Source organism: Anopheles moucheti, chromosome 3, assembly GCF_943734755.1.
Source record: "Anopheles moucheti chromosome 3, idAnoMoucSN_F20_07, whole genome shotgun sequence".
Classification (NCBI taxonomy): domain Eukaryota; kingdom Metazoa; phylum Arthropoda; class Insecta; order Diptera; family Culicidae; genus Anopheles; species Anopheles moucheti.
The window spans coordinates 75780238-75807154 of NC_069141.1; the positions used below are offsets into that span (position 1 = coordinate 75780238).

The following is a 26917-nucleotide window of genomic DNA, read 5'->3' on the forward strand; positions in this document are numbered from 1 at the left end:
CCGCCATCTTTATTACTCGCCTTTGCGTCCGGTCTTTTGCTTCGTTCCTTCGCTGGCCGTTTGTTAAAAACCATCAGCGCTTTCGGTCGCGCTTTATGTGAGTTTATTCCACTTTTATCAACACTGCCAGAAACCAGAACCCCACGTTGGGGTTTTTGTTTATCACCGTGCACCACTCAGCCGAGTTCCCATTCTGTATCTGTCCTGTGCCTTGGCCATTTCTTTCAATTAACCTGTAATCAAGTTAAAACTTGTCTCTTCTTAAAGCTGCAAAATGCATTTGTGCTGCCTGTAGGTACTTTAACAATTTGATCAGCCAAATGGGTAACTCCGGGTTGCTCCATAATCTGATTTTGACGAATCAATAATCCATCAGCAACGCACAAATCCCTGTTGAAGCATCAACATCGGATTTCTTTTAATGCTGCTCGATTATGCAAATCGATCCGAGGAATTGATTGTTTTTTTAAATTGAGTTAAAGAAATACTTTCCATCAATACTGAGTTGATGAATGAGAATTGTTTACCTACTGCTGTTATCGAAAATACTTCGCCCTTTGTGTGTTACTTCAATTACATTTGTGTTTAAGAATTATTTTGTTTAATATTACGTCTTTTTAACGAACTTTGCCTGTCTTTTTTTATAAATATTAAACACTTTCCTGTACTTTTATTTCTAGTGTCACCTGAAACTTTATTTACCTGAAAAGTGAAGAATTTGTTAAACACACTTTTCAACAACCTTGTTCAAACAAAACCTCCTCAGAGACATTGTTCGCTCGCCAGTTGCGAAGCGAAATGCCGGCGGGCATCTTTGTACTGCAGCGAGAATTTAAAGACTCTTATTAATCTCATTGATGTCAGCTGCCGTGGATTCCTTTTTATCATTCGCCGCTCCATAAACGCAAAACCTCGCGCAAAAACTTGATAATAACGATACACAAAAGCATCCCGAGAATGTGAAGAGTTCAGACAAATATTCAGGCGCCCGAAACAACAAAAGCCGTCTGCCTACCGCTATCAAAGGGGAATATCAGCATCCACACTCCAGGCAAAGGAGGCTAAAAAAAGGGCCAGGCCCGAAAAAAAAATATCCGCCCTTTACGAAAGAAATGCAATTAATGTGAAATGGGTAGGAATTAAACATATCTTTTTTCTCTCTCGGTTTCTTTTCACTTTCAGGTTCTACCCTACTGCCCTGAGGCTCGGAGGGCCATCCCTGCGGTCCAGATCTGGCTAAAGTGGCTGACAAGCTGCCAGTGAATTAAGTGTAGCTCATCCTATTTCATTTCATTCGTTCGTTCGTTCGTTTTGTTTGTGACCTTTTTTTCGTTTTGGTGCGTCTGTTCACTCTGACGAACTCGAGATAAGTGAAGAACTCAAAGACATCCAACGGTGGAAGCTTTAGTCTACAAAAAAAAAACTCATATTGAACCTTACTGTGTATTATAAAGTGTGATTCTGGTTTTGTCTAAAAATAAAATCATCTTCTGCTAGAAGGAACAGTTGGACAGTGACAAACTATCTAAAGGACTATTAAACCAAAACAAAACCCTCTAAAACAAAACAAAAACAGCAAAAACACATTCAGGACATTACGATATCCTGACACCTAACCCAGTTCTTGCCCGACAGTTGCAGTTGTGCTACAGCAGTGACATTCCTCTAGCGAGCAACGATTTCCACTAGTGTCCGGTAAAAGTCCACAAAGAATTTAGACATTTTACTCCCAGGAAGGAAGGAAGAAGGAAGAGGAAAAAAAAAACAGAACATTCCAGATAACACAAAAAAGGCATAATACAACCGGTCGTGTATGAGTCTACTGGGAAACGAAAGATGTTCGGTTCCAAATTGCGATCATGGATGGAAAATCATATTGTGCGACCGAGAAAAAAGGGAAACAAAAATAAATCCGGAAACAACGGGTAAGTCGAAACGGATGCTTTTTTTTTCTTTGCGATGAGAATGCAGCAATGGTGGGCTCGGTTGAAATTGTGTAACATCCCCAGGAACAGGAAAGGGTTGAAATCTTATAGCATCGGAAATAGCATGAGCGTAATATGACAATAACAGCGAAATATAAAAAAAGAACAAAATACTTTAAACAGATCCCTGGTTTCAGTAACATATTGTGCCCAACAGTCGACCAACTCGACCAGTTTAAAGATAATAAACTATACTTCTTTAAAATTTATTTCCTTGAATATAATGTTTATTTATAATTCCGGTTTTAACTATTGCAACAACATTCAAATTCAAATAATAAAACAACTGTAGCAATGAGGCATTTTGGAATAATAGTAATTTATACAACTTTTGTATCTTTGTATTTTTTCATAATAAAATTTACAATATTTTTCATAAATTTTTTATTAACGGTAATTATTTACCTTATGAAAATTTCCAAATATTTTGCCAAATTTCTCTATCTTTTTAATTCATATTTAAATTTATTTACTATTTCTTTTACTACTCTTACTAAAGGATTTAATTATTTAAAGTTTTTAGTAAAATTCCTTTAATTCATTCCTCACTGTTGAAAAAGCTCTTTTCCTTTCATGTTTTACTTTTGTTTATTTGTTGGGAACTCTAAAAATTCCTTTCTTCTCTGTAACTTTTTTCTCGATTTTAAATGATTTTCTTTGTTCCTTTTTCGGTAACGACGCTGTGCACAAAATAATTCCCTCGAAGCATTTTCGGCTGCTTCCCTTTCCCTGACCTTATCAAACCCAAGCTTGCAACAGAACTTTCTTTACATCGAAACACTTTCATTGGATGTTTTTTTCCTTAGTTTTGTAACCCCCGGTGCAAAATAAAATCATTTCATGCTACAAAACCCACCAACAATGCCCCGAATGCAAACCTAGGCCTAGCCCTTCGCAGACAGACAGACAGACATTTTGTTGTAAGCAAATGGTTGGCTAGTGATTTGACGTACAAATAATGAAACCGAAAGCTTATCAGCCCACCCAACCGTTCGGTGTGCGGGAGGAGCCTTTGTCACATTTCTGCTGGTGCCATCATTTGCTATCGATGCACGTACCTGGAACGTGCCCCGTGCGGATTTCGCTCAACTTTCACTAGCAAAACTTGCGACGCTTAGGCACTGCAGTAGCAGCAGCAGCATTCACTTTTCGCTGTTGCAATGCAGATTGACAAAAGGGCAGAGCCGTTTTTCGCTCTGTCGGCACAACATGATCAAAAGTATCTAACGACCATAATCAACTTTTATGCTATTATGGCTTGATTGGTTTCAGCGCTGTTCAAACTTTGTTTGTTTTTTTTTGGGGAAAATGTTTACCCATCCTAGACTGCAGCTGCATGCCACCCGTGAGGTGATGTGGTCGCTTTGTCTAATGCGCAATTTTTGTATCTGTTTAAATTTCACACATTATTTTAAGTAAGCTCTTAATGTAAATTTATATGTAAAAATTGTATAAGGCATACATTTTATTATAAAATGTTTTGAGGTTATAAATTGAATTTTGAATACAGGGTTTTTGAGATGATATAACAACCAAAGCGCCACAAATGCAGCACATGACATTTCAACGGCCTTACTAGACACCACAACCACAGTAGGCATAGTACAATGCAAGCACATGATATTACAATCACAGCACAGCGGTTAAATGTCATGATTAAAATCCAAGGAGGCAATGCCTTAAAAAATTTGTACTCTTTTCAGCCAATATATGGCTAATAGTAAGGCAAAGAGCCATGATTAATGTAATAAAATAAATAAGTTAGATGTATTAGAATATAATACAATAACTAATTTGTTGACCTTTATTGAGCTGTACAAATGTAGCTTTTCAGTGTTTGACTCTGGAACGGAAAGTGACAAATGAACTTCAGATAAAGTTTACGATAAAGAAAACATTCCAAAGTAATTCTCAAGAAACCTGCAGTGTGTAGTTTGTACTTTCTCTGCAAGTCATCTGCCTTTGTTTTAATAATAATTCATCATCTCATAAAAAGGATACCATTCCTCCACACATGCACATTACGTTCGTCGCTTGCCGCAAGTTGAAGCATCCCCCATTCATTGCTTGTATGTTTGTTAACATGTGATGTTTGTTTGCCGGTTGCTGTTTAGAGTATGCTCTCAATTTAAGCACACAAAAACTTCCAGCAAAACATGGAAAGTTTCTCCGCGCCCTAACACTGTCCACGAATCACAAGAACGTCAGCAAAATGGCGCCCCATCTAACTAGACAGTTTTTTTCATTACTCAAACGTTGCACAATGCTGCAAACGTACGTACGTACGTACTGTAGCGGTGAAGCGTTATGAAACGGAATGAACAAAACCAGCCAACGTGGAACAACGTCCGGGCAAAGCGATGAAGAACCTTTTCGCTGCCAAGCCTATCCCTTTATTAGACCTTGAAATGCGGTCTCCACGAAAGAGCCTTGGCAAAACAATTGCGGTACTTTGTCCGGGTACTTCTGGAATAAAAACGAAGAGGGGACACCAGGAAAAAAAAACACACAACCATGCCTACATCACTCGAAATGCACCACATGATTGGGATGACAATCATGATGATGATGATGATGTTGATGAAAAACTGGCTGAAACTAACGTACTATTTTTACCATTGGCGAAGTACACCTTCCCTAATCGTGGTACAAGTGCGCTCCACCGCACGGTGACTCGCTTCAACATATCCACACGAGGCTCAAATTTTACACAACATCCTTAAACATTGCGAAATTTGCCCACACATTCGGCCCCGGAGTACAATGAAACTACGAAGGGGATGGAACGCCTACAACCCAGACATTGTTTACTCTTTAGGCTTCGTATCTTTCCCGGGGCCGTTGTTGTATTCAGCCGTCTATCTGAGCTTTTCGAGACAATTCCGTACAGGCAATCCATCATTTTTCGGTGTATGAGTCTTCATGTTTTTTCGCTTATCTTCGTGCAAAGCTCTCGTCCACTGTGTAGCCCAACAGCGCTATCCTAATATTTGCTTCCGAGCTGAAAAATAACAGAATGACGACCGCGAAATCGACCATTGCTCGTGCTCCGTGATTTCCGTGCCAACCGACCGAAGATAGACTTGAAACTGCAGAAGGCACAGTTTAACAACAACTCTGGGTCCTTGTTTTGCCAACGAATCCTTATCCACTGCGCACCAGTTTCAATCCAGCGCTTATGTGTCACTAATTCGATTTTGGAACAACCGTCATGTTGTTGATGGAGTTGGACGCATCCGTCATCGTGTGAGTGCGACCGAACGCGCTTTCTCTAAATCGAGCAAATACCCCCATTTTAAGCTGACAGATGTCAACCCGCCGACGGTACGATTTGATTTTACGCCTCAATTAAGTGACAGCTTTCAACACTTGAGATGCTGATGGAGCTGACGTGGAGCTACGGTGAAGATAAGGAAACAGATGCCAAATAAAGCAGAAAAAGAGCTACCCAAAAAGCCCGGAAGAACATTTTACGAGCCAATAATAAATAAAATCGATTTTTCCGATTATTTCCGATGCTTGGCATGCGAACGGTCCGACCCCAAAGGAATGTGCCTCGAATGGATGATTTAAAATCGCTAAATTCCGGCAGACAAATTCACTTCTTCTTCGTCGGCTTCGAATGGCAATAAAGTGAGGCTACCATTTCTCTGCGGCGCGTTGCTGTACAGAAAGTAGGTTTCAGCACAATTATTTTATGGGCCATTCGATGCCACCCGGCGAGAGTGAGAGAGATTTGGCAAAAGATTGTGCAAAACCTATATTGTACATTGTCTAGACAGATTTGTGCTGGGATCCAATCCATCCCACCGCGCTGACAGTCAGCGCTCTGTTCCGGTGGTTGGCAATTTGCCATTCTGCTTTGCTATTTCCCGATTGTGTGCAAAGCACAAGAAAACAGGGGAATAATTTCTGTCTAATTGACTCTTGAGCTTTATTTATTAGGGTGGTTCCCGTAGTCTTCCGGTGGGAGTTTTGTACAATGTATCAACATAACAAAAGCGTTCAGAATTTTTAGCAGCATGTTCGGATGACGGTGCTTGGAGCATGGAATATTAAGGGAAAAACTTGTAAATTTTATATTAAAACACAATACGAATTTGCTTTCATTCGTTTTTGCACATTTTTTTGCACAACAGAAAATCATTACCAGCAATATTTATTTATAGCATCCTTTATAGCATGCGATAATTTGTTTGCGCCTGTCAGTAGGCAATACGCATTACAAATATTAATTTGTTGGTATTTTCCGCAGAAGCTTATTAGTAATGTTGCTGCGATGTTAAACATAAAAATGATTGCAAAAATAAAACTCAAATCAGAGCGAGCATGTAGAGCTACAATCTGCTTTGCATAAAATACTCATACGATACTTAGCCGCATAAATGAGTGCATTAAATTTCTGCCTGCATTAACATAACATCCCATCAAAATCCACGACATGTAGTAAAAATGTGAAATGTGTCTATTCTAATTATACCATTCCATCTGCTATACGAGCAGAAATCCAGTGCGTCCAACAGTCATTTGCTGGCAAACCTTTCCAAACTCCCCTGTTCCTTCCATTCTCGTCTGCCAGTCAAAAAGCTAACGATACGAACCTTTATCAAAAACGACAGCATCCAGCATGTGTGTGTGTATTTGTGCGGGTGGATGGGAGGTTACATACTTGTTTATGCGCCATTCATCGTGCATGAGCAACGATTCGCGACGCCGATGTGTAAATGAAATCCGATTACAATTTCTGTACCGTCACGTCGCATTTCAACTACGTTGACATCTGCATCCGAAACGCTTAAACTCGGAAACTCCGGGTTTTGCGAAGTGTAGGGATGAACAGCAATGAATTTCATGTTGGATAAAATTTAATTTCATGCTGCAATGGCTTATGTCCGTGTGTGACATCGAACCAGCCCGTGCTTCACGATTCATTTCGATAGAATTGGAAATGCTTCGTTATAGCACATTTAAATTGTATCTCCATATCATCGTCGTTTTTCTCATAATAAATTCAACCTAATTATTAACTTTCATCAGGTACTGTCCATAAAGTTTGTAAAGCAAAGCGGGCACACCTGTTCTACCCGCTGCTTCATTTGATCGCACAACAGCACGGGTAACGATGCGGCTTACAAAACGGCGGCGAAACACTTCAGTCGTGTTTTACAAAACTCACCGATAATACTATCACTTTACGGCAAAGCTGGTGCTGGCTTTGTTACAAACACTCTCTGCTCATGCTCGCCTGATGGAAGCGACCGTTACGCTGAGTTCTGAGTGTTAATGCTGTTCTCAGCATTCTCATGATACCAACACACAAGTGATAACATTTATGAGCTAGTCATGTTTCCCTGCATGTGCCTCTTTAAATCCTAGCTACTCACATCCCACCAACGCGCGTCTCAGTCTCTTCGGGTAATGGTTTCTGCTTAAAAGCTACACCCCATATGAGGCAATGGTTATGTTCGTTTGCTTCCATTACTTCTAACTCCCAAGACACAACCGTAAGCCGTAAGCTGGTCGAGATTTAATTCGTTTCATTAGTAATTCTATCAATGTTTGTTTTTTTTTGCCATTTTGGGACTTTCTATTAATTCCGACGTTTTTTTGTTTTGTTTCATTCGTAGAATGTATAAGAGTTAAATATGTTTTATCTTGATTGTTTTTTTCACAAAAAATTCAGTTCGAATTCATTTAAAAATACTCGATTCGAAAGGAACAATGATTATTTTATTTATTATAAGCCTATTTTTATTATTTAATTATAAGTTATTTATTTAATTCAACATTTTATATATTATAATTATTATAATGAAGGGTCATTCACCAAAGGTTGCACATCGCTCAATTTTATTCGGTAAAAGTTCGTATACTAATCGTCATTTTCCTTTACTTTTTCCTCAAAACATTATTCCTAATTGCAAAAAATATTTTGTAAAGTAGTTCTCTCCACCATCTACTCATTTTTTAATACACTTTTAATAGTGTGCCTTTCTTTGTTTTAATTCCACCAACGAGTGTTTGTGTGTGTTGAAGCGCCTAGGTGCTTCTAAGTTTCATTTTTCCCCCGGGAAATGTGCTTATAAAAATTTATCGACCAGCCGGCCGATGGAATCGAAAGCTACTTGCTTCTTCCTTCCTGCTTTTTCGCCCTAGAAAGTCCTGCGGTATATTCCCGGGGCCCGGCCAAAACACACGATTGGACCGAAGGCTTGACAGAATAACCGCAACAGAAACTAAAAACCATCAAAAGAAGGGAGCGATGAATGCGGTGCTTCCCGTTTGCTAAACTACAGAGATACGGTGGCAAAAGTTAGCCCATTGGTACTGGTTGTGGCCGGTTTTAATCTAGTCTGTCCCGCGTACGTAGCCACCCATACGGTATGAGTGGTTTCGGGTTTCCTATCCATTTTCTTCGCTACGGTCCGCAGTCTAATGCTCGTTCGGGGTTTGCGATGGGAACAAAAAAGGAAAAAGGGATCATGAGTGGAAGCAATATATTTAACGACGCTTGTTATCTTTTTGGGCATTTTTCTTCGCCCAGCATAAAGATCAAAACCAAGTGTAAGGAAGGGAAGAAATTGCCAAAATACTTTGCGACTGATATATTTTACCGCTAGATTAAACTTGGCATTAGATATTAAACGTTTATACACCGCGATCAGGGAAGGTTAAGAATTTTGAACGAGACGAAAAACTATTTTTATTTATATGTTTCCTTTTTAATGACACGTTACAAAACCTGTCGGGCGGACACGCATAAACTGGAGCTGACAAAACTATCATTTCCTGGTGAACGAACCTTTCAGGCTAAACGGACACACACATTTCCGTCTGTCTCGCACACGTCTTTCACCTCTCACGAGCGAGCATTTTAACCGAAAGCAAACTAATTTCTCCACCTCTTGAAGTTCATCAAACGAAAGTTACTCGGAAGGCGGGTTTGGAGGGAAAAAAGAATCACACGTACACCTCGCACATGACACGTACTACACTTACAAACGGACCGGAAAAGTGTCTGGAACTTTCACCACTGAACTGCCACCGTTCGACCACCATTTCGTCATGCACCTGTGATTTACGATAAGTTTTTTTTCTACTTTTGCAACCAATTGAATTAGCGGATGCGGAATGCTTCGCTTGCAAACATGGGGTAGAAGAATTTGGCTAATCCCAGCTGAGACCGTTTACCCAGTACAAGTGCTTGTAGTTTTTCTTGTTTTGGTGGGTCTCTCACTCTATCAAGACTGCCATACATGGGGGGGAAATTCTTTGTACTTTCTGGGTAAATTCAATCACTAAAGTTTATGTTTTGTACCACCTCCCAGCCTCAGTTACACCAAACCTCAACCGTAAGAAGCCATTATTGAGCGTTCTTTTATGTCCAGTTGCTGCTCCATAGCTCTGAATAATTAATATCTTTTCATTTATTTGGCTGCGCTTGAAAAATTGCCCCCCCAGTAGGAATAATTTATATCACTACATTTCAATTAATCCTGTGTGAGCTATTTGCACGACCCAACATGACCTTTTGACGCAAGCGGAATGTAAACATTAAGTGTGCACTATAACTCTTCCACCTCTGGCAGCGGTTCGACTGCGTGCAATTAATTGGTACCGTGTTTTAATCCTCCACCGCCTTATTTGCTTCACTATTTGCAGCAACAACTTCGGTGTCCTGACGACGCAAAATGGCTACGGCAAGAGCGGTTCATTTGCAGCAGATTCCAACATCGGTAGCCCTGCGAGACGCAGCGAAGTTTCACCGATACAAAGCCATGTAAGATTGATTAGTATAAAAAATAGCTATTTTTCATATTGTTTATAAATTAATATTAAGTGTTCAAGAAAACAGTTTAACAAAAGCAAACGTTGAGCAAAAATAGTATGATAATTCAATTAATAATGTTTATATTTACATAAGCAATATAATTTTCTCAGTACTTTTTGTTAGATTAGAGCAGGCTCTTTTCCAATTTTGATTTATTATATAGATAATTATATAATTTTTAATTATTTCGTATTTTTGTGGTGTTATGTAGTTCGAAAAAAGTCACAAAAAATTATAATAATATTTTTTATTCAACTAACTAATATCAAAAAAGGGAATATTCTAAGATTTGAGACGTATTTTTATGCTACGCACCCCTAAAATATGGAATATGTTCGTTAATTCGCTAAAATTATATATTAAACAAATAAATAACTGCTTATGTAGCATATACGCTCATGACAACTTTTCAAACAAACCGTCCTCTCGTTGACAGACAACTAGTCGCCGCGGTTGGCACTCACCAAACCAGGACAATGTTCCGATTTCACCGAAATCCGATCACTATCCCGCACACCATCGCATCCACAGTAGACAGGCGCACGATGGAGGCGCCCAGTACTGGACAAACGCGTACGGCACCGTGAATGGGCAATCCGGTCCATCATCGATTCACCATCAACAGCAGCAACAGCAGCAATTCAATCCCGGCGTATCATCGCCAAAAAGCATCTCACGCAACGGCTCATCTTACACGCTTGAGTCGGGACCGACCAATATCTACTACTCGAAAAGCGTCGACTCGTACGCGGTGGACGGTGCGCTCCCGTACGCCATGCCGGAGTTTGACTTTCACGCCGGAAATGCCGGCCCACCGCGCGGCATCATGACCGGGGCGGGATCGGTTTCCGCCGGCCATAATGGGCACCTGATGACGGTACACACACCAACCGTCACGCGCAGCACCTACTCGACCGCGACCAGCTCCAGTAATGAACTGCTCGAAGAGCTGCATCCGTTCGAGGGGGCGCGAATCAAGCGGCTGCATCCGGCTGCCACGCGCATCAGCTCCTCCTCGTCCTCGTCCGTCAACTCGACGCACTACGGCGTGAACGGTAACCACAATAACAATAACCATCTGGCCAGCGGAACATTACCCACGCACTATGGGAGCTCCAACGGACATCACCAGCAGGCGAGAAGTCAAGCGGTCGTACCGTCTGCGTCCAGCGAGAATAAATATGGCAAGCTTCTGCAGCAACAAAACTCATCTTCCAAACAATATGGTCCCTACTACGAACAACAGCACAATGGCAACAACAACAGCTTACACTACTCCTCCAACGGTTCGGCAGCACCGAACTCCACTAATGGTGATGGTGGTGCTGGCAGCAGAAATGCTTCACCACTTCCTGCGCGTGGCTCATCGGCCTGCACGTCACCTGTGCTGCGTTCTGCTGCACCCAGCGTCAAAAGTAATCGCATTATCAATGGCAATAATAATAATAACAATAACAATAGCATTCACCTCGACGGTTCGGCATCCGGTGGCACGAACGGCAAAACGAACGTCGGTGGAAGCTCATTGACGGCGAGCTTTACCAGCAAGTTTCACAAACTGACGGGACATCGTTCGAACGCACCGGAGGGTGGCAACACTAACGCTAGCAACACTAAATTGAATCATGTTAATAACAATAACAATAGCACCATCACACTCCACCATGTCCCCGGCAACTCCACCAGCGCTGGGTCATACCATCACCACCACCATCAGCAGCAGCATCAGTACCAAATCAATAACGTCACGACACATCTGCATCCAACGGCGCAACCACTTCCGTCGGGTAAACAACAACCCCTGTCGTCATCCTCGTCGTCGTCCTCACCACCACCACCACCACCAGGGGCGCAGGCGGGCGGACACGGACCTGCACCTTCGCCGGGCGTACACCATCTGCATCATCCATCAACGCACGGTCACCACCATCATCATCCGCATGGACCGATGGGTCATACGCTTTCATCGCCGGAAAGTGCTTACTCGACCGGATACTCTACCGACGGCACGTCACCGGGTAAGTGTGTCACGGAGCAACTTTTCCTATCCATTACCTTCCCTTTTTTTTGCTTTTGCTTTTGGCAAACACCTCTTCACCAACGGCCATGCGTTGGCAGTGCGCTTTAATCGGCAATACGGTCGGGGCTTTAGTCGTTCCGAAAGTCATAATTTCAGCTGCAAGATGAGCGTTATCTAAAGCCCATGATGAATTTATCCGCCTTGTGTGGCGGGTAGTAAAAACACACGCGGCTAAACTACGATTCGGAAGTGATAAAAATGTATCTACTTCTAATCAACGTTCCAATAAATAAGTCGCCCAAAATGTGTCGTAAACTATCTTTGCTCTCGATAGCCCGAACGTTCTAACGTCGGGAACAAAGTCCTGCCAAAGGAAACGATATACTGTCGGTAGCCGCACGTCAAACGACTACAAAACATTCCACTCTTGGTGGCATCGTCACCGTGTGCTTCCCCCTCCCCGTTTTATGGTGTGCCATTATTTTTTTATGATCCGGAAGTTGCTTCAATCAGCACGATATGATCGGCACCGTCAATCTCTCGCCAGCGCAAGTGATACGGGACGTCCGGTTCGTGTTCTTAATTTGAATTGCTTGTTGTAAAAATGAAAAACAGTATATGATCAGTTAAGAACGTGCCTCATTTATTATGTTCCTTTGTATGCCGTATGCCACTATTCACCATATAAACGTTGAACGACACGTTCGGCAACTGGTGGAGGCAAAATTTCATTAAGAAAAACTATTAACAGCTTGTGCGAACAATCAGCAATTTATTGGTCTGGACGGTGTTTTCAATCAGAAGTCTAGCTATAATGTTGTGATTAAATTCTTAGATCGAAATTGGAGTTGAACGTACATAATGCCTATCAACGTAAGCACGCATCAGTAAACTCGCATTTAGACGAGATTGTCAATGAAAACCTCAAGATGCCTTGCATGTCAATGATCGACTCTCTTTGATTTTGGTCTTGGTAAGTTTTTTTTCTGAAATATTGAAATACTTTATTATATTCAAACGGAAAAATAGTCAAGAATAGGAATGAAAATGGAGTTAGGTTTCTAACCACACAGCTTGTTGAAGAAAATCTCTAGCTCTATGGCACAAGCGAACTTGTCCTCACTCACTCTGGAACACACTGGTTGAGTAAATTATAGAGTAAATTGATAAGTAGGCGTGGGAACTTTTGTGACAGTTAGATGAAAAATTGTTTACGTTTTTCATCCTGACAAAAAAGTGTTGCTACGTAAAGGGAAATCTCCTGAAGAACGAATTAATCGGCCATTTAGAGATCCGAACTTAAAATGACAAAGTTACCAACAACCCATTGGCAGATTCTACGGCATTCGATGTAGAGCCGCTTAGGGCCCTTTCATCAAGGGGGACTCCAAAGAAAACTGGGGTGTAAAAGGTGTTTGTATTCACCTCTTTTCGTGTGAGGTAAGAGAGAAAAAGGGTCCCTTGAAGGTCGGCAAGCATTTACGGGTAGGCCCCAGCTACCGTACCCCATCATGGGCTTCACGTAGTTGAATCCACCACAGTTGCTACGTAGAATGCGTATTTTGTTAGTTAGTTTTTTGTAAACACTCTTTCATCTAAATGTCAAAATCAAGCTCAAAATGGCGAACTACATCTGGGCCATACTTCGACCTGTATACTTTTTAGACTTGGGTTGCTAGATTTATGCAGTGCAACTTTCCTCCATGAACAACTTTGAAGGAAGAAAGCAATAGTCATAGTCTGCTTTGATGATATTTGCCGGATGCAGATGTTGGTCCAGACTATTCCGTTGATTGGGTGGATGGGGATTTCCGTGCTTCTTTCATATCCTGAAGTTCCTCGAATAGTATCCGCCGAAAATTTTATGTGATGATGATCGCTGCTAAGTTAGTTTAGTTTAAGAATATTTTTTACTGAGACGAGATATATATGAAGTTCAGTTGTTAGCTAGTTTAGATTCTATCAAGTTGATATAAAGTGTAATAGATCTCTAAGCCAAAGCCTACAATATACCGGTTCTACTGTTCTACTGGTTTCTTTTGGCTATTTGGCCAAGTTTCCTACCTATTCCAACACTCAGCTTTATAAATCAGCTCAGAGTAAAGTATCCTTGGAATAATTGGATTACCTCAAAATCCTTGGGGAACTCAAAAATCATAAAGCGCTTACGGAGAACACAAGAACATAACCACGTGTAGTATAACCCCCAACGAGAGCATTTTACTGATTGAGGAAAACACCCACCCCCTGTACGTACTTACACCTGAACATGCTTGATTTGCATATGGTAATTTGCTCGTAATTTGTTGGATTATTATCCTTTTTGCCACGGTTTTACCACATTTGCCATCAATCCTCATAACCGTACACTCGTTAGAATGTCCGCATCCTGCTGTTGTTGTTTTCTGGTGTTGCAATCTGTTTCATCCCCCCAATGATAAAATGCAAAGGTCCCGAACACAAACCGGGGGGAAGCTCAATAAAAATGAGTACCGCAATTGTCGACCATCGTGCCACATATTTCGCACAACACAAACGCTCAACTACTCGCCCCGGAAGTTACCGGTCTGTAACGTGGCCATTCGGGCGGTAGTATGATCTATGCCCGGGGCAAAAGGGTGCTATTTTCCATCATCACTCATCTGGAGCATTTGCCCAAGGTTTGTGCAAGCAACTTTGTCGGTTTGGTACCTGTTTCGCAAGTATTCTATTTGGGTCTCACAGGGACTACTGCCACTGTTGCCCGTACAATGGCTGGAAACGTCGAGGCACCAACAGACTACCGCTTTTATGCTAATGCGATTTACTTGAATACCTTTAATGTTGGCAAACTTCCTCCGCTTGCAGACGGTGCCCAAACTGAATGCGGGATCCCGAAAAAAAAACGCAAGACAGCAAACTGTTGGGCTAAGTTGATCTCCATTACGTTTGGCAATCTTTCGTGCATGAAAGTAGCGAAAAGGAAAATGGTATCGTCCCGTTTTTTTTTTGTTGCTGCGAGAACCTTAACGTCTTCGCCTCACGTTTTTGCTTGCTGCCCACAGTAAACCTCATTTCAGATGGTCAAATTTCGGGATACTCACACCACAACTTACACTTGCCTTCTCAACGATGGTGGTGTGCAGCAAACATTGCTCGCTGTCTCCGGGGCATTCGCTTGCTTCCATTGCAATCAAGAAGCGTAATCTGCTGTGCTTCTCGGCTGGTAGATCAACACCTTCGTGCTTTAGGTACAGGGTACCATTATCATCAACAGTTGTGAACCAGCTCGTGAACTAGCAAATTTACTGCTCTACTACCCTCGGGGAGATTTAGCGGGACTTGCAGCACCGCGCACCCCAAAGAGGTAGTAAAACAACAGAGCAAAACTACTCGCACGGAGGAGTTTGCTTCACCGGCTCTAAATCTTCAACAATTCATATCACACACGCATATCAGATGTTGCAGCACTCTTTCCCGAGCGATCAATCAAAATTCAACCAACACCACCAGGCCATTGCTGTGTCATGCGCGTCACTCACACGCACAATCCTCCTCCCTTTGCTTTTCCCGACAGCGCACGGTCATCCTCGATAATGATACGTTTCATTCGCATTTTCTCGCCCATTACACGTTTAATTGAATTCTCCAATCGAAAGCGGGAAATGTAACAGTCAAGTCATGTAAGGCAAATAAAATTGGCTCCACTAGCTTGTCCATCGTGGAGAGCGCGCGGGTGCCATTTGACTACAATCCAACCTGTCAGTTTTGTCGCTCATTTTGCGTTTGAATATTTCACGCACCGTGAAGCGTGGAGTTACGATGGAAAACTTTTCTTTTTTATTGTAATTCAGTGACCGGGTCGGGTGGAAAATATTGTTCCTTTTTTGTTCGTTTCCATGTGGGGGGGGGGGTGGGTTGACATTTCCGATTATCACTTGACGTGCGTCAATTTTCCTCCTTCCCACTGTAGGCGGATTCATTATTTGGCGCTTTTATACACAGCCCATTGTTACCAGATTGGAGTTTTCCAGAAGGCGACGGCTGTGTGCGTTGTAGTTTGGGTTCTCTCTCTATCATCCACTTCCAAGCGGAGCACACGAACAACTGCTGTCAACCATTACGATGCAATTAAGTACGAGTTTTATTGATTCGTTTGGGTTGTACCGGACCCCACCGGCTGTACCCGGACATGTTGATCTTGATGCCCAACCCAACGAATCTGAGATCGTTAATTCATTAAACTTAATTTCTCTCCCCAAACCGCACAAACATAAACGTAGCATACTCCTGGACATGGCATGTTGGCCATCCCAACAGAAGGCTCACCAAATGAGGGTCGTGGCAGTAAAATGATTAGCCTACAATCAAACATTTTGCTTATCGATCGTAGCCGGTCGTGATTTCCGTTATATTCTATTATAAATTTGAAAGTTATTAAAAATTATCACGACGCTTTTTTACTAAGCTTTAAGTTTTTTAAGGAACTGTTTTATTTTTCATGAACTTTATCAATGTTAATACACTTAAATTATTGAACTTGAATTAAAGGAACAGAAATATAAAATAGATCAGCTCAGATACAAGTAATCAGACTGTGAAGATTTCGACAATTCAATCTCCCCAAGAAAACCTTCTACAAATCAATTCTTAAACAAGCTTTTTTGAAGTTTTGTTTGCTGTATTTAAATAGTCAGCTTGTATCATTCAATTAACATCAATATTAACCTCCCAACCCATTCGTATGAATGTTTCCTTTTTCTGCAGTACATCGAATTGTGGTTCAGCTTAAGTACCAATCTACCTGAATAGAAATTCTTACGTCTGACTTCAAATCACCCTTTGCAACATGCTTCGAAACACCATTATGAAATTTTTGAATACCTATTTTCAATCCCACTACGCCTTTTGCGCACCGTAACACCGCACGTACCCAACCCACCGGGCCATACATTTCAATCTTATGCTTATTGCTTATTGCTACCAAAAGTCCACAATCACTTCATTCTTCGCCGGTCGATGATGCTGTCGAGTGCCTGTTTGCATACACATGGCCGTGACATTAGGGGCTTATTGGAAAGCATCCAACAAACACACACACACATCCAAAATGGCATTCCCATTCCCGGCTCGCACAACAATGTTTCCCAAAGCATTATGATACTTTAAGTTTCCGCCTCGTCTTTCAAACCATCAAACCGAAACCGAAACAAAACCGAACTGTTCAGGGAACATTTCCTGCAACATTGCCCAAAAAACCGGCTGCTTCTGCTGAAATGGGGCCGAACAACATACGGCAGACCGGGGGGAGGGGGGCAAAAAAAACGCACCCCCTACATTCCAACGACTCTACTCCGTCAGGCTCGTTCCCAGGGCTGTCGATGCAGGTGGAAAGCGAAATGCCTTTACCTTTTCCAAATATAATAAAAATAATAATAACTTGTCAGAACGTAAAGGATCCCAATCTCCAGAGCCATTTGGTCGGCACCCCGTGGCAACCATTTTGCCTCTTACCGCCCCATTCTGTCGAGTTTTGCCCAATTTTGTGGAATGTATTTCGGGAACGAGAAACTTTGTCTGGTACGAGCGAGTAGGCAAATATAAAAAATAAACAATCCACCCTCCCCCACCCAACACAACAAAACAACTGAGAATAGAATTTTGCTGGGGGTTGGTGGTCTGCGACATTCATACATACATTTCGGGGTAATTTCCTTCCCCGACCTTCCCCGACACATAAAGCACAGCCCTTTGACTGCACTGCAAGACATAAAGAAAAATCACAGCTAACTTATCAACATTTGTATGCTAATAAACTGTTTACCAGGAATCGTGTCTCGCCACCGCTACTACCCGGTCTGGCCAGAATCGTCCCGGACCGGGTTGGAAACATGGCACCGGATGTTGCCACTACGCCACAGCTATAGACGAAAAAGCTTTGACCCAAACCCCAACCCCTCCATGCAAATGGGGTGCGCCTGGTTAAAAGACGCATCGCACCATTTCCAGCCGGGAGCCGTTCCACGTGTCGCTACGAATTTAAGCTCCAGTGCAAACTGTAACTAACGTTGCGAAATCTGTGTGAACCTTCCGTGGCGGCCGGCGTTACAAGAGGCTTTTCAAACTTATCAGCTGCAACGCTTGGACCTCACGGTGGTGGTTGTGTTATCCCACGGAAAAGGCACGGCCACAGCACAGCGATGATTTGGGTCAGCACGTCCAAACTGAGCCGTGTTATGCAAATGACCTATCATGTTTTCATGCGTTCCGTTCCACCGTGAACCACTCCACTGCTCAGAACCAGTATCATCCCCGTATCAACGCGACGAGCGATGAGACGTTGAATGGGAGCAATGGGAGGCTATCCAACTTACAGCAAAATAGCTTTACCGTATCCATGTCATCGTTGAGCAGTGGCTACCAGGAAAACAATTTTCCTCCACGCTTTCCCGGACGGCTGCTTTCCCTTTATTTCAATTCCACGCCAAAGCGCCGGGTGGGTTGGTAGGATCGCAACTTTAAACTTTGCCGCTGTCAGCATCGATCGACCTAAATCAGGATTATGATGGTTGAAAGTAAGTGTTGTAAGGTCGGCACGGGCGGATGTGGTAACGAGGCAAACGGTACTCGACATCGACATTACACTTGTAATCGCAGCGTATTGAACGAGCTGCTGTCGATATAAATTAGGCCAATGGTGTATGTCTCATTCTGGGCTATAAATAACTTATCGTTGTACTCTCGATATCTTGTATATAACAAGCTATTTTAAACACGATTTCAAAACATTATGGAATAAGGATACTACGACAGTGATGTCGTTAATACTAATATGCTTACAATATACTTATGTACTAAAGCTATTGAAAAATGGATTAGAATTCAACAATTTCTTACATCTTTTCTACAAAGAAAAGATGTCATCTTCATATTGGACATCAAGAAACTTTCGGCTCAGTCTCAAAACATCAGCTGTGTAGAAAGTTGGAGACACACATTAGCATAACATAAATTTGAATATGATTGAGTGTAATGTTATTCAAACTTCATTCAGAATAGGCGATGAATTTAGAACAAAGACCTGAAAAGCTTCGGATTAGGTCACTTTGCAGAAGGCTTCAAAGTTGCAAGTTGGGCCTATTTGAGATGCTTTTTTGAGTTTTCTCGGCAGATCTTTGGAGCATTTTTTAAGAATGTTTGGAGATTCAAACTCCATTCAGAAAAGGCGATGAATTTAGACAAGCTTCGGATTAGGTCATTTTGCAGAAAGCTTCAAAGGTGTAAATAGGTCCTATTTGCTTGAGTTTTCTTGGCAGATCCTTGGATCATTTTCGAAGATCATCAGATCATATTTTTGAAAAACTTATCAAATATTTGCAAAGGAGATACCCGATCTAGTTCTCCTGGAGTTTACTCCCATGAAGATGACTCCCAAGACTTAAGATGGTCTTAGAGCATACACATCCAATGGGTATCCACAAATCGCATCCCAAATAACTATGTCGTGTCCTATTCTATGTCTCTCGGACATGTCTATTCCATGTCTGGAATGTTGAATGTGATATTGAAATGTTGCCTCTAAGCTTGAATTTGAACTCCTGTCATCTAGTTTCTTCACATTAAAGATGTCCGATTAAAAGGGTTATTTACGTAATTGTAGATGGATAGAAATATTGAAGGCTATTTCTAATCATCCTTGTCTTAAGCTCTATTAATTTTACTCATGTTTAGTATTCTCATTGCACTACTCATACCAATGAAGAATGAATAACGCAATTGTTCGAAATAAATAGTCCATTAGGATTCTCTTTTAACGAGGTTATTCCAGCGTAGCCTATTACCTAATAGTAGGCTCACAGTATCTTGTCACAGCATGGCTCACTGATAGAGAAGTTATGTGAGACTCTGGAAACCTTGGAAGTTTCCATATTCAAGCATTATACAAACCCATCTATTCAGATGATGTCCAGATTTAGCCCATCTTTTTCATCATGATTCATCGTTGAAATATTCAAATAAAGGTGCACACCATTAGGAATTAAATTCTTACTCACTTCGTTCCGTATTCTACAAACACCTGAATTTAAAAAGCTCTGAACGCATAATCATATTCAGATTCCGATCCGATCCGCAATAAAGGAAAACAGATTCCCACAATAAGTTCCAGGCATCACACGCTGCTAACAAGCAAAGCAACACCCAATATGCATCAAGCAGGCTCTGGCAGGAAAGCGTTTAGAAAGCGATTACGATTCACGATCGTTTCGATTCGATCAATGCCATTGCATAACAAACACATCCTTATTAAATCGCTTTTTCGCTCCCTGCCTGCCACAAAACCAGACGACCGCCCGGAGTACAATTCAAAGCATCTTTCTCCGGTCGCTTGATTTAATGCTCCCCACAGTCATCCTCAACGTTCGAGTGCCTCATCGAACGAATGCAGCACTTCATGGACGGCGCGAAAAAATATTTCCCTCCCACACTCCGCAATATACAAAACATGCAATTGGAACATTTCTGGATCCTTGTTCAATTTTATTGTCCCACGTCCGCCGTCTCATCGATGCGGAGTCGGAAGGAGCTTAGCGAAGATATAACGAAGCAGCTTCCCACTGTTCCCAAACCCACACACACACACACACATGGGATGAAGCGCTTCCTTTTTTGTGGCCGTTTTGTTCCACCGTGCGTCAGGATGAATGGTTTTATTGCTTGCTCCACACGTCCTCCACGCCCTTCGCCCATCCCAATCCGTCTACCGACAGTCACTTCTCTTCGCATTTTTGGCACCACCAAAGGAATCCGAATCGTGTTTTGAGGCCCCTTTTTTATTGTGCTATAAAAAAGCGAAAACACACCCATTTGTCAACTGAAAGCTTTCGAAGGTGGTAACTAAATTGAATAAACATTGCCAACGTTTAGGACTCTCGGTCCTAACACGCATACTTCCGGCTGCGTTCTGGTTGCATATGAAGGGTGTTAAAGTTGTAGAGTATGCTAGCAGAAATTCTTCAATTCAATTCTACCAGCACATCTTTCCCAACCATTTTCACCACATTGTTTTCCCTTCTCTCCGTACAGGTGGTTGTTCCTACACGCCCGAGTACTACATCAATATCCGCACCGGGACGCACTACTTCCCGAAGGGCACGACACTACCGGGTGCACTCCACGGCCGTACGGCAGCTGCATTCGATCGCACCGGATCGGCGATCGTGCCGAGCGCATCATCGGCGGGCAACCATCATGAGAATGGTTCCAAATTCAAATGTGCCCTTAATCGCATCGAAGAAAAGCACGTGGAGTTCTGTGTCGACGGTGAAACGGTAAGAGCGGCTCCCAGCTCGAGGGTGGTTCTCGTTGATAGTCCGACTGCATCGACTGACACGGCTTTACCGCACATCTAAACATCCTTCAGCTTGAAAAAAGTTCATTCCCGCCGAGCTTTTCTTTGTTTTTTCTTCTTCATTTAAGTTTCCGTCCGCCAAACCTGTCCATTTTCTGTGTCCCATTCCACGTCCCGGCATGACTGTCATCGTACTTTCCTTTTCCACATCTCAATGCAATGGCACAGTTTTTTTTTTTTTGTTTTTGCCCTCCCACATCTGTTTTATATCACTCTTGAACATCCGCCACGGGCAGAGACACGTGCATAAACGATGCAGTTTGTCCCGTTCCGACAACAGACCGACCAATTTACGCCGCCCCAGAGACTTCTGTGCCGTGCTTCAATAACCGTTTTTGTTTCCAGCATCCACAAAGGGTTCAATGATTGGTTCTATCTGTTTCGTCCCATTTCCCTTTCAGCACGTTGTCGGATCACGGGCGTGTGCAACCCCAACCCCGGCTGCACCCAATCTGTCGAGCTTTAAGCCCACTTCCGGTGCAGCTGGTGGTGGTCCGGCGGGCGGAAACGGGCCCGCCGCTTTATCGCAACTTCAGCAGCAACCGTCAGTGGTAGCACCGCAACAACCACAGCAGCCAAACCAGCCGCCGAATGCAGTTGCGATGAGTCCTATTATGCAGAAGAACCTCGGCATGCAGCACTACCGTAGTATTGAATGTGAGTATAATGCAAATAGGTAACATCGCATTTGTTGTGCCTTTTTTTGTGTGTGTGAGCGAACTGCTTTCATTTCCTGCCATTGTACTGCTGGTGTGCAGCAGAGTGTATCGAACCCCTCGAAAATGGCGGCTCGTGGCATCATTTGTAACATTTTCTCTCGCTGCACAATTTTTGCAGGTTATTCGCATAAAGTACCATTGTCTGTTGCAGCACTGTAAAATGCAGCTAGTGCAGTCGGACTTCCCCAGGAAGCCGGATGCAACCGGGGCTTCAAACTCGTTGCACCGGATAGGAAATAAGATCCATCCGAAAGATTACACACCCCGAAGGGCTCACGAAGCCCGAAGTTATGAATGTGCCCAACGACACTTGGTGCCCATTGTGCCAAGAAGCCGGGCGCGTGAAGGCTGAACTTTTCACCACTCAAAACCCATCTCCACGGATGTTCGGATACATTCAGCCTATGGAAGCGCTGACAGGAGCAAAAAAAAAAGAACGGGAACGAAAACTTTTCTTTCCAGTTCCGCTAAAAAGCGCAACTGTGGAAGCGCAACCACTCCACTTGTTACACCCGTGTGCACAATAGCTGCCGTATGTCGTGGAACTTGCACTTGCGTCAACGAACACCGGGAGGGTGTGTTGGTTAAATGCATTTCGCTGTAACTTGCCGGTGGGACAAGTTTGCTGTTGCATACATTGCGAATTTAATTACACGTCCTTTCGCACTTTGCTACGGTGCATTCGTTATGAGTTTGCAAAAAGAGGACATTTTAAGTGTACTTTAAGATTAGTTTCTGCATGGTGACATTCAACAAGCGACTTCATCTTCTGTCTCTGAGCTGAGTATCAATGTCGTGAGAAATCATTCACCTGGTTGAATTTTATTACCATATTACCATGACTCATGAATAGTCATTATGGTCGTCTGAATGTGTTTGTAGTCGGAAAAAAAGGAAATTTCCCATCGGGAAAAATATGTTCCCACTGCACAATATGACTTGCGCTTGATACTACTTGCGTTTTAGGCTCTATAAACCACAAGACAGTAAATTTAAGAACAGGACTAATTTTAATTGACACAAAGTCAATTGACATTTAAAGTTTAAAGTTTTAATTGTCATAAACTCCAGCAACTGCTTTTGCCGGATGACTTTAGATCATTTGGATGATTTGTTGACATGTTCTCCAATCCTCCATCGACTTTTCGTTTGATTTGCATTCGCATTATGCGGCGCTACAACCGACATGCAACTGCCACAACTGTCAGTCCATTATCCAGGTCTTTCTGGTGGACGCATCAACGTCATCACTCTATCTCAATTTAGGTATACCAGGCCTCCGCTGTCCATGTGGACGACTTAAAAGTACTTTACGGGCTGGGTCGTCCGGTGTCATTCTCGTGACGTGATCATCTTTTAGTGACTTCTCCATTATTCTTTCACCCATGAGGGGCCTAAAATCTTTCTGAGCATTTTCCTCTCCAACAAGGGTAAGAGGGTTTCGTCAGTTTTGGATAAGGTCCATGTCTCAGATGCGTTTGATTTGACTTCGGAACTTTTGGAATGCCTTCTCCTTTTGAGGTTCTTTTAAAAAAAAAACGTGCAGTTGGTCGCATCTTAAGAATATTGGATGGATTTGAGATCTTCATTAACCTCTCACGGCAGTGCGTCTTCCTGAATTATCGAGTAGTATAATGCTATGCGTATTATTTATTGATGGACATACTGCTTCCCGGAAGATAGTTTGTGATATCTTTATAAAACACTCAGAATATGTCGGTTCTTGCTGATCGTCTATCACAGAAGTAGCTGTTTCAAAAACATGGAGTCGTCATGGTTAATCTTCATGATGGAGTTCGTAAGGATTTCATCTAGTGTAAAGAAATTCTGAATTCTGAAGTTGGGAATTCGCAATTCATGATGAAGATTAACTGATTGCTTGCCGATCAGATTTGACCAGGGCCTTTAAAGAAATTTTTAAAGCACATCAGTTGACTTAGAATACGCCAATACACGGGATTTGGTCAACTTCTTCAAGAGTTGCATATAAATAAGAGATCTATTCCACTTTTTCTATTCCAGCTCCATCTCCTCGCCAACGGTGCAGAATCCGAACTAACCCTTGGTTGACGACGGCGGATGGAGCACTTGCCAGTGCCAACTGTATCAAACGAACGGAACAGGATTCGGGATCTACCTCGTCCGGTATCAAATCCAGCAGCGGAACAGACGACAATAAAAACGACAACAAGTAACGCTCGATACCCGTTGTTCTGCATAATAACCTCATGCCACTAACTATTCTTTTTTCGCGTTTATTCTTTCCAGCAAACCAAACGCACTATCCGACACAGATTCCAGCTCGTCCACGGAGAAGATCGTCAACAAAAAGCCATTCACACCGAAAAGTCTTAAAAAGATGTCGGGAGACATCTCGCGGCTGGACAGCAAATCTGCACCGGTAACGCACGGTTCCAACCAGGACAGTGATGAAGACGCTACCCTGAACGAGATGATGGGCAAATTTGATGAAAGTTACCACTACGAGAAGGAGACTGACATATTGAGGTGAGTAGTTTATCTTTGTGATCGTTGATGTGGAAATGACCGAATCTTCTCCGCTTTGCAGTTGTAGCGACTCGGATCCGACGGACTGTCCGACGGATATCGATACCGGTCAAGATGCGGGCGATGAGTGTGACACGGACGATCTGCTCGATCTGGACTTCATCGATACGGGCTCAGTGCAGGAGGTGCCAGATAAGGAAACCTATCGGCATACGGCCAGCTGCTCAATCCATCACTTCCCGGAGCGTAAGGCGTCCTGCAAGCAGCAACGATCGCAGAGAAGCAAACGCACCAACGAATGTGGTGGTGGCTCCAAACGACGGAAGAAGCTGGTCCGTACGAGAAAGAAAACGTCGGATCAGTCATCGGCACTGGGTATGGGTGATGGTACGGGCGTTGTTAGTCGCGGTTGCCGCAGTTTAGGAGGCACACCCGTCTCGTTACGGCGGAACCAACCGGATCCAGAGTCGCGAACACCGACCACCGGTTCGCCGCTTACCAATCGCTGCAATTCGCTTACCTTCACCGAGGTCCATTCGCTGCACAGTCGAATACTGGCCATTTCCGAGAGCGAAAAGGCACTGCTCAGAGCCGACCTGGAGGCGGACGTTAAGTACAAGCAGTTGATTCACGAAGCCGAATCGATCCTGTTCTCGATGAAGAGCAATAGTTCGATTTGCATCAAGGACCTAACCACCGTGCCGCCACCGTTGCCTCCGCGCGAACCGCAGCCACCGTCTGTGCCGTCACTCGCGAAAGAAACGCCCACGACTGCTACCAGCACCATTGCTAGCCCACGGCGCGTTTGCAATCCGCCGGCCAACAAACGGGTGGAGATGTTGCGCAACTGTGAAGCTGACCTGAGACGCGAGTTGGCCAAGACTTGTTCGCAAAAGTGCACCGATGGAGTCGGTAACACGGCCGAGCTAAATCCTGTCGAAGGGGTCATCGTAAACAAACGGTTGGAGGTACTGCGCTACGAAACTTCCTGCTCACTATCGGCGCCGAACAGTCCGAAAAATACACGCGTCCTGTTGCCTCGCAAAACCCACGTCACCAACTTTATCCACCATCAGGCCCGAGCTCCGTGCTCGTCGGAAGCCAACCAGGCGAACGATCTAAAACAAAGTGCCAACCTATCGCCACCTCCACCGCCCCCGAGGCGATTGATGTCAAAGTCACCGACCATCATGCGGAGACGTTTCCGCAGCCAGAGCCCCCATCTTAATATTGAGTCCGACTCTGATTCGGACGAGGTCAGTCGAAATTTGGATAGCAAAACGAACGGCAAGATGCATCGTGCCAATCACAACAACAAAGAAAATCTTACCAGCCATCCGCAACCAGTCTGCTTCCCGCAACCTCCACCTAGAAACGTTGCCGGCAAGCAGATGAACAACTATCGCCACACGATTCATGGTCCCGCTCTCGTAAATGGTGAAGATGCAGCGAATGGCTATGACGGTAACACCGTTGAAGGGATCCCCAATGGCAATCCTGGGTCGATTGGCATGCACAAATCGCCGCTTATATCGTTCCGTTCGGTGGACATTGGATCTCCGGTCACTGATGATAGCTATTGTCCGCAGAGCGAGCCGCTGAAGCGTAAAATATACACCTGCAGTGCAGCATTTGAGAAAATACAGCGAAGTCTTCACCATGATCCAGGTGAAATTCCCTTTCGTAAATAGAAAACAAAAACAAAAAAAACATCTCACTGCTATCTCCTTCATCTCTCACTTTCAGATGCAAAACAACAACTCATTATCGATGCACTAGCTGAAATAAAACGCAGCCTGGAAGACCAAAGTGTGGAGTTGCACGAGCTTAACAATACGGAAAATTAAATTTAACCGTCAACCACTAACGCTCTCTGGCGGTGGGTTAACGAAGCATCAGCACCGCTGCGCCATCTAGTGGAACCGTTTACTGCGCATGTGGGTTGTGTCTACGCTAACCTACTCGATGCGATTCGAGCCAACAAACGCTGCGCGCTCCGCATTGTTTTGCAACTTTTCTTCCCTTTTTTACCCCCTTCGTTAGTAAGTAGTAAATTTTTCAATGTTTAGTCCACGTAACCTGAATTATTGGCCGATTGTTCATTTTGTTACACTAACGTAAAGATATCTAAAATAATTAAACTTCCAAAAAGACAAAAAAAAACACTACTTTAGAATTTCGAATTCCATCCATCCATCCATTAGGTTGTAGAAGTGTTGATTCAACGCGTTAGTAATCAACCAACATAGACGCCGATGACGCCAAACGTAGTCTCGAACTCTAGTCAGTATCCTTAGGATAGAAACCACCCTTATCCCCAAACCCGATCTTATTCGATACCGTCATTAGTCATTTATCAACTAACTAGTTCTCTTACTCGATTGCATTCGAACGATAATCTCGTGTGGAACAGTAACAAACAAAGCGACTCGATATTAGTTTATAGAAATCTAGCAACGATTGCTC

General features: G+C 43.1%; 1 protein-coding gene across 1 annotated transcript; it reads left to right on the plus strand.

Annotated features, from left to right (window-relative positions):
- The first annotated feature begins 1517 nt into the window (after positions 1 to 1517).
- LOC128303834 (uncharacterized) lies at positions 1518 to 26432 on the plus strand. Its single transcript, XM_053040910.1, has 9 exons — positions 1518 to 1925; positions 9648 to 9765; positions 10253 to 11834; positions 20900 to 21144; positions 21626 to 21881; positions 23966 to 24134; positions 24212 to 24451; positions 24513 to 26119; positions 26198 to 26432. The coding sequence occupies exons 1-9, from the start codon at positions 1837 to 1839 to the stop codon at positions 26296 to 26298; spliced, it is 4407 nt and encodes a 1468-aa protein (XP_052896870.1). The 5' UTR covers positions 1518 to 1836; the 3' UTR covers positions 26299 to 26432.
- The last annotated feature ends 485 nt before the right edge of the window (positions 26433 to 26917 follow it).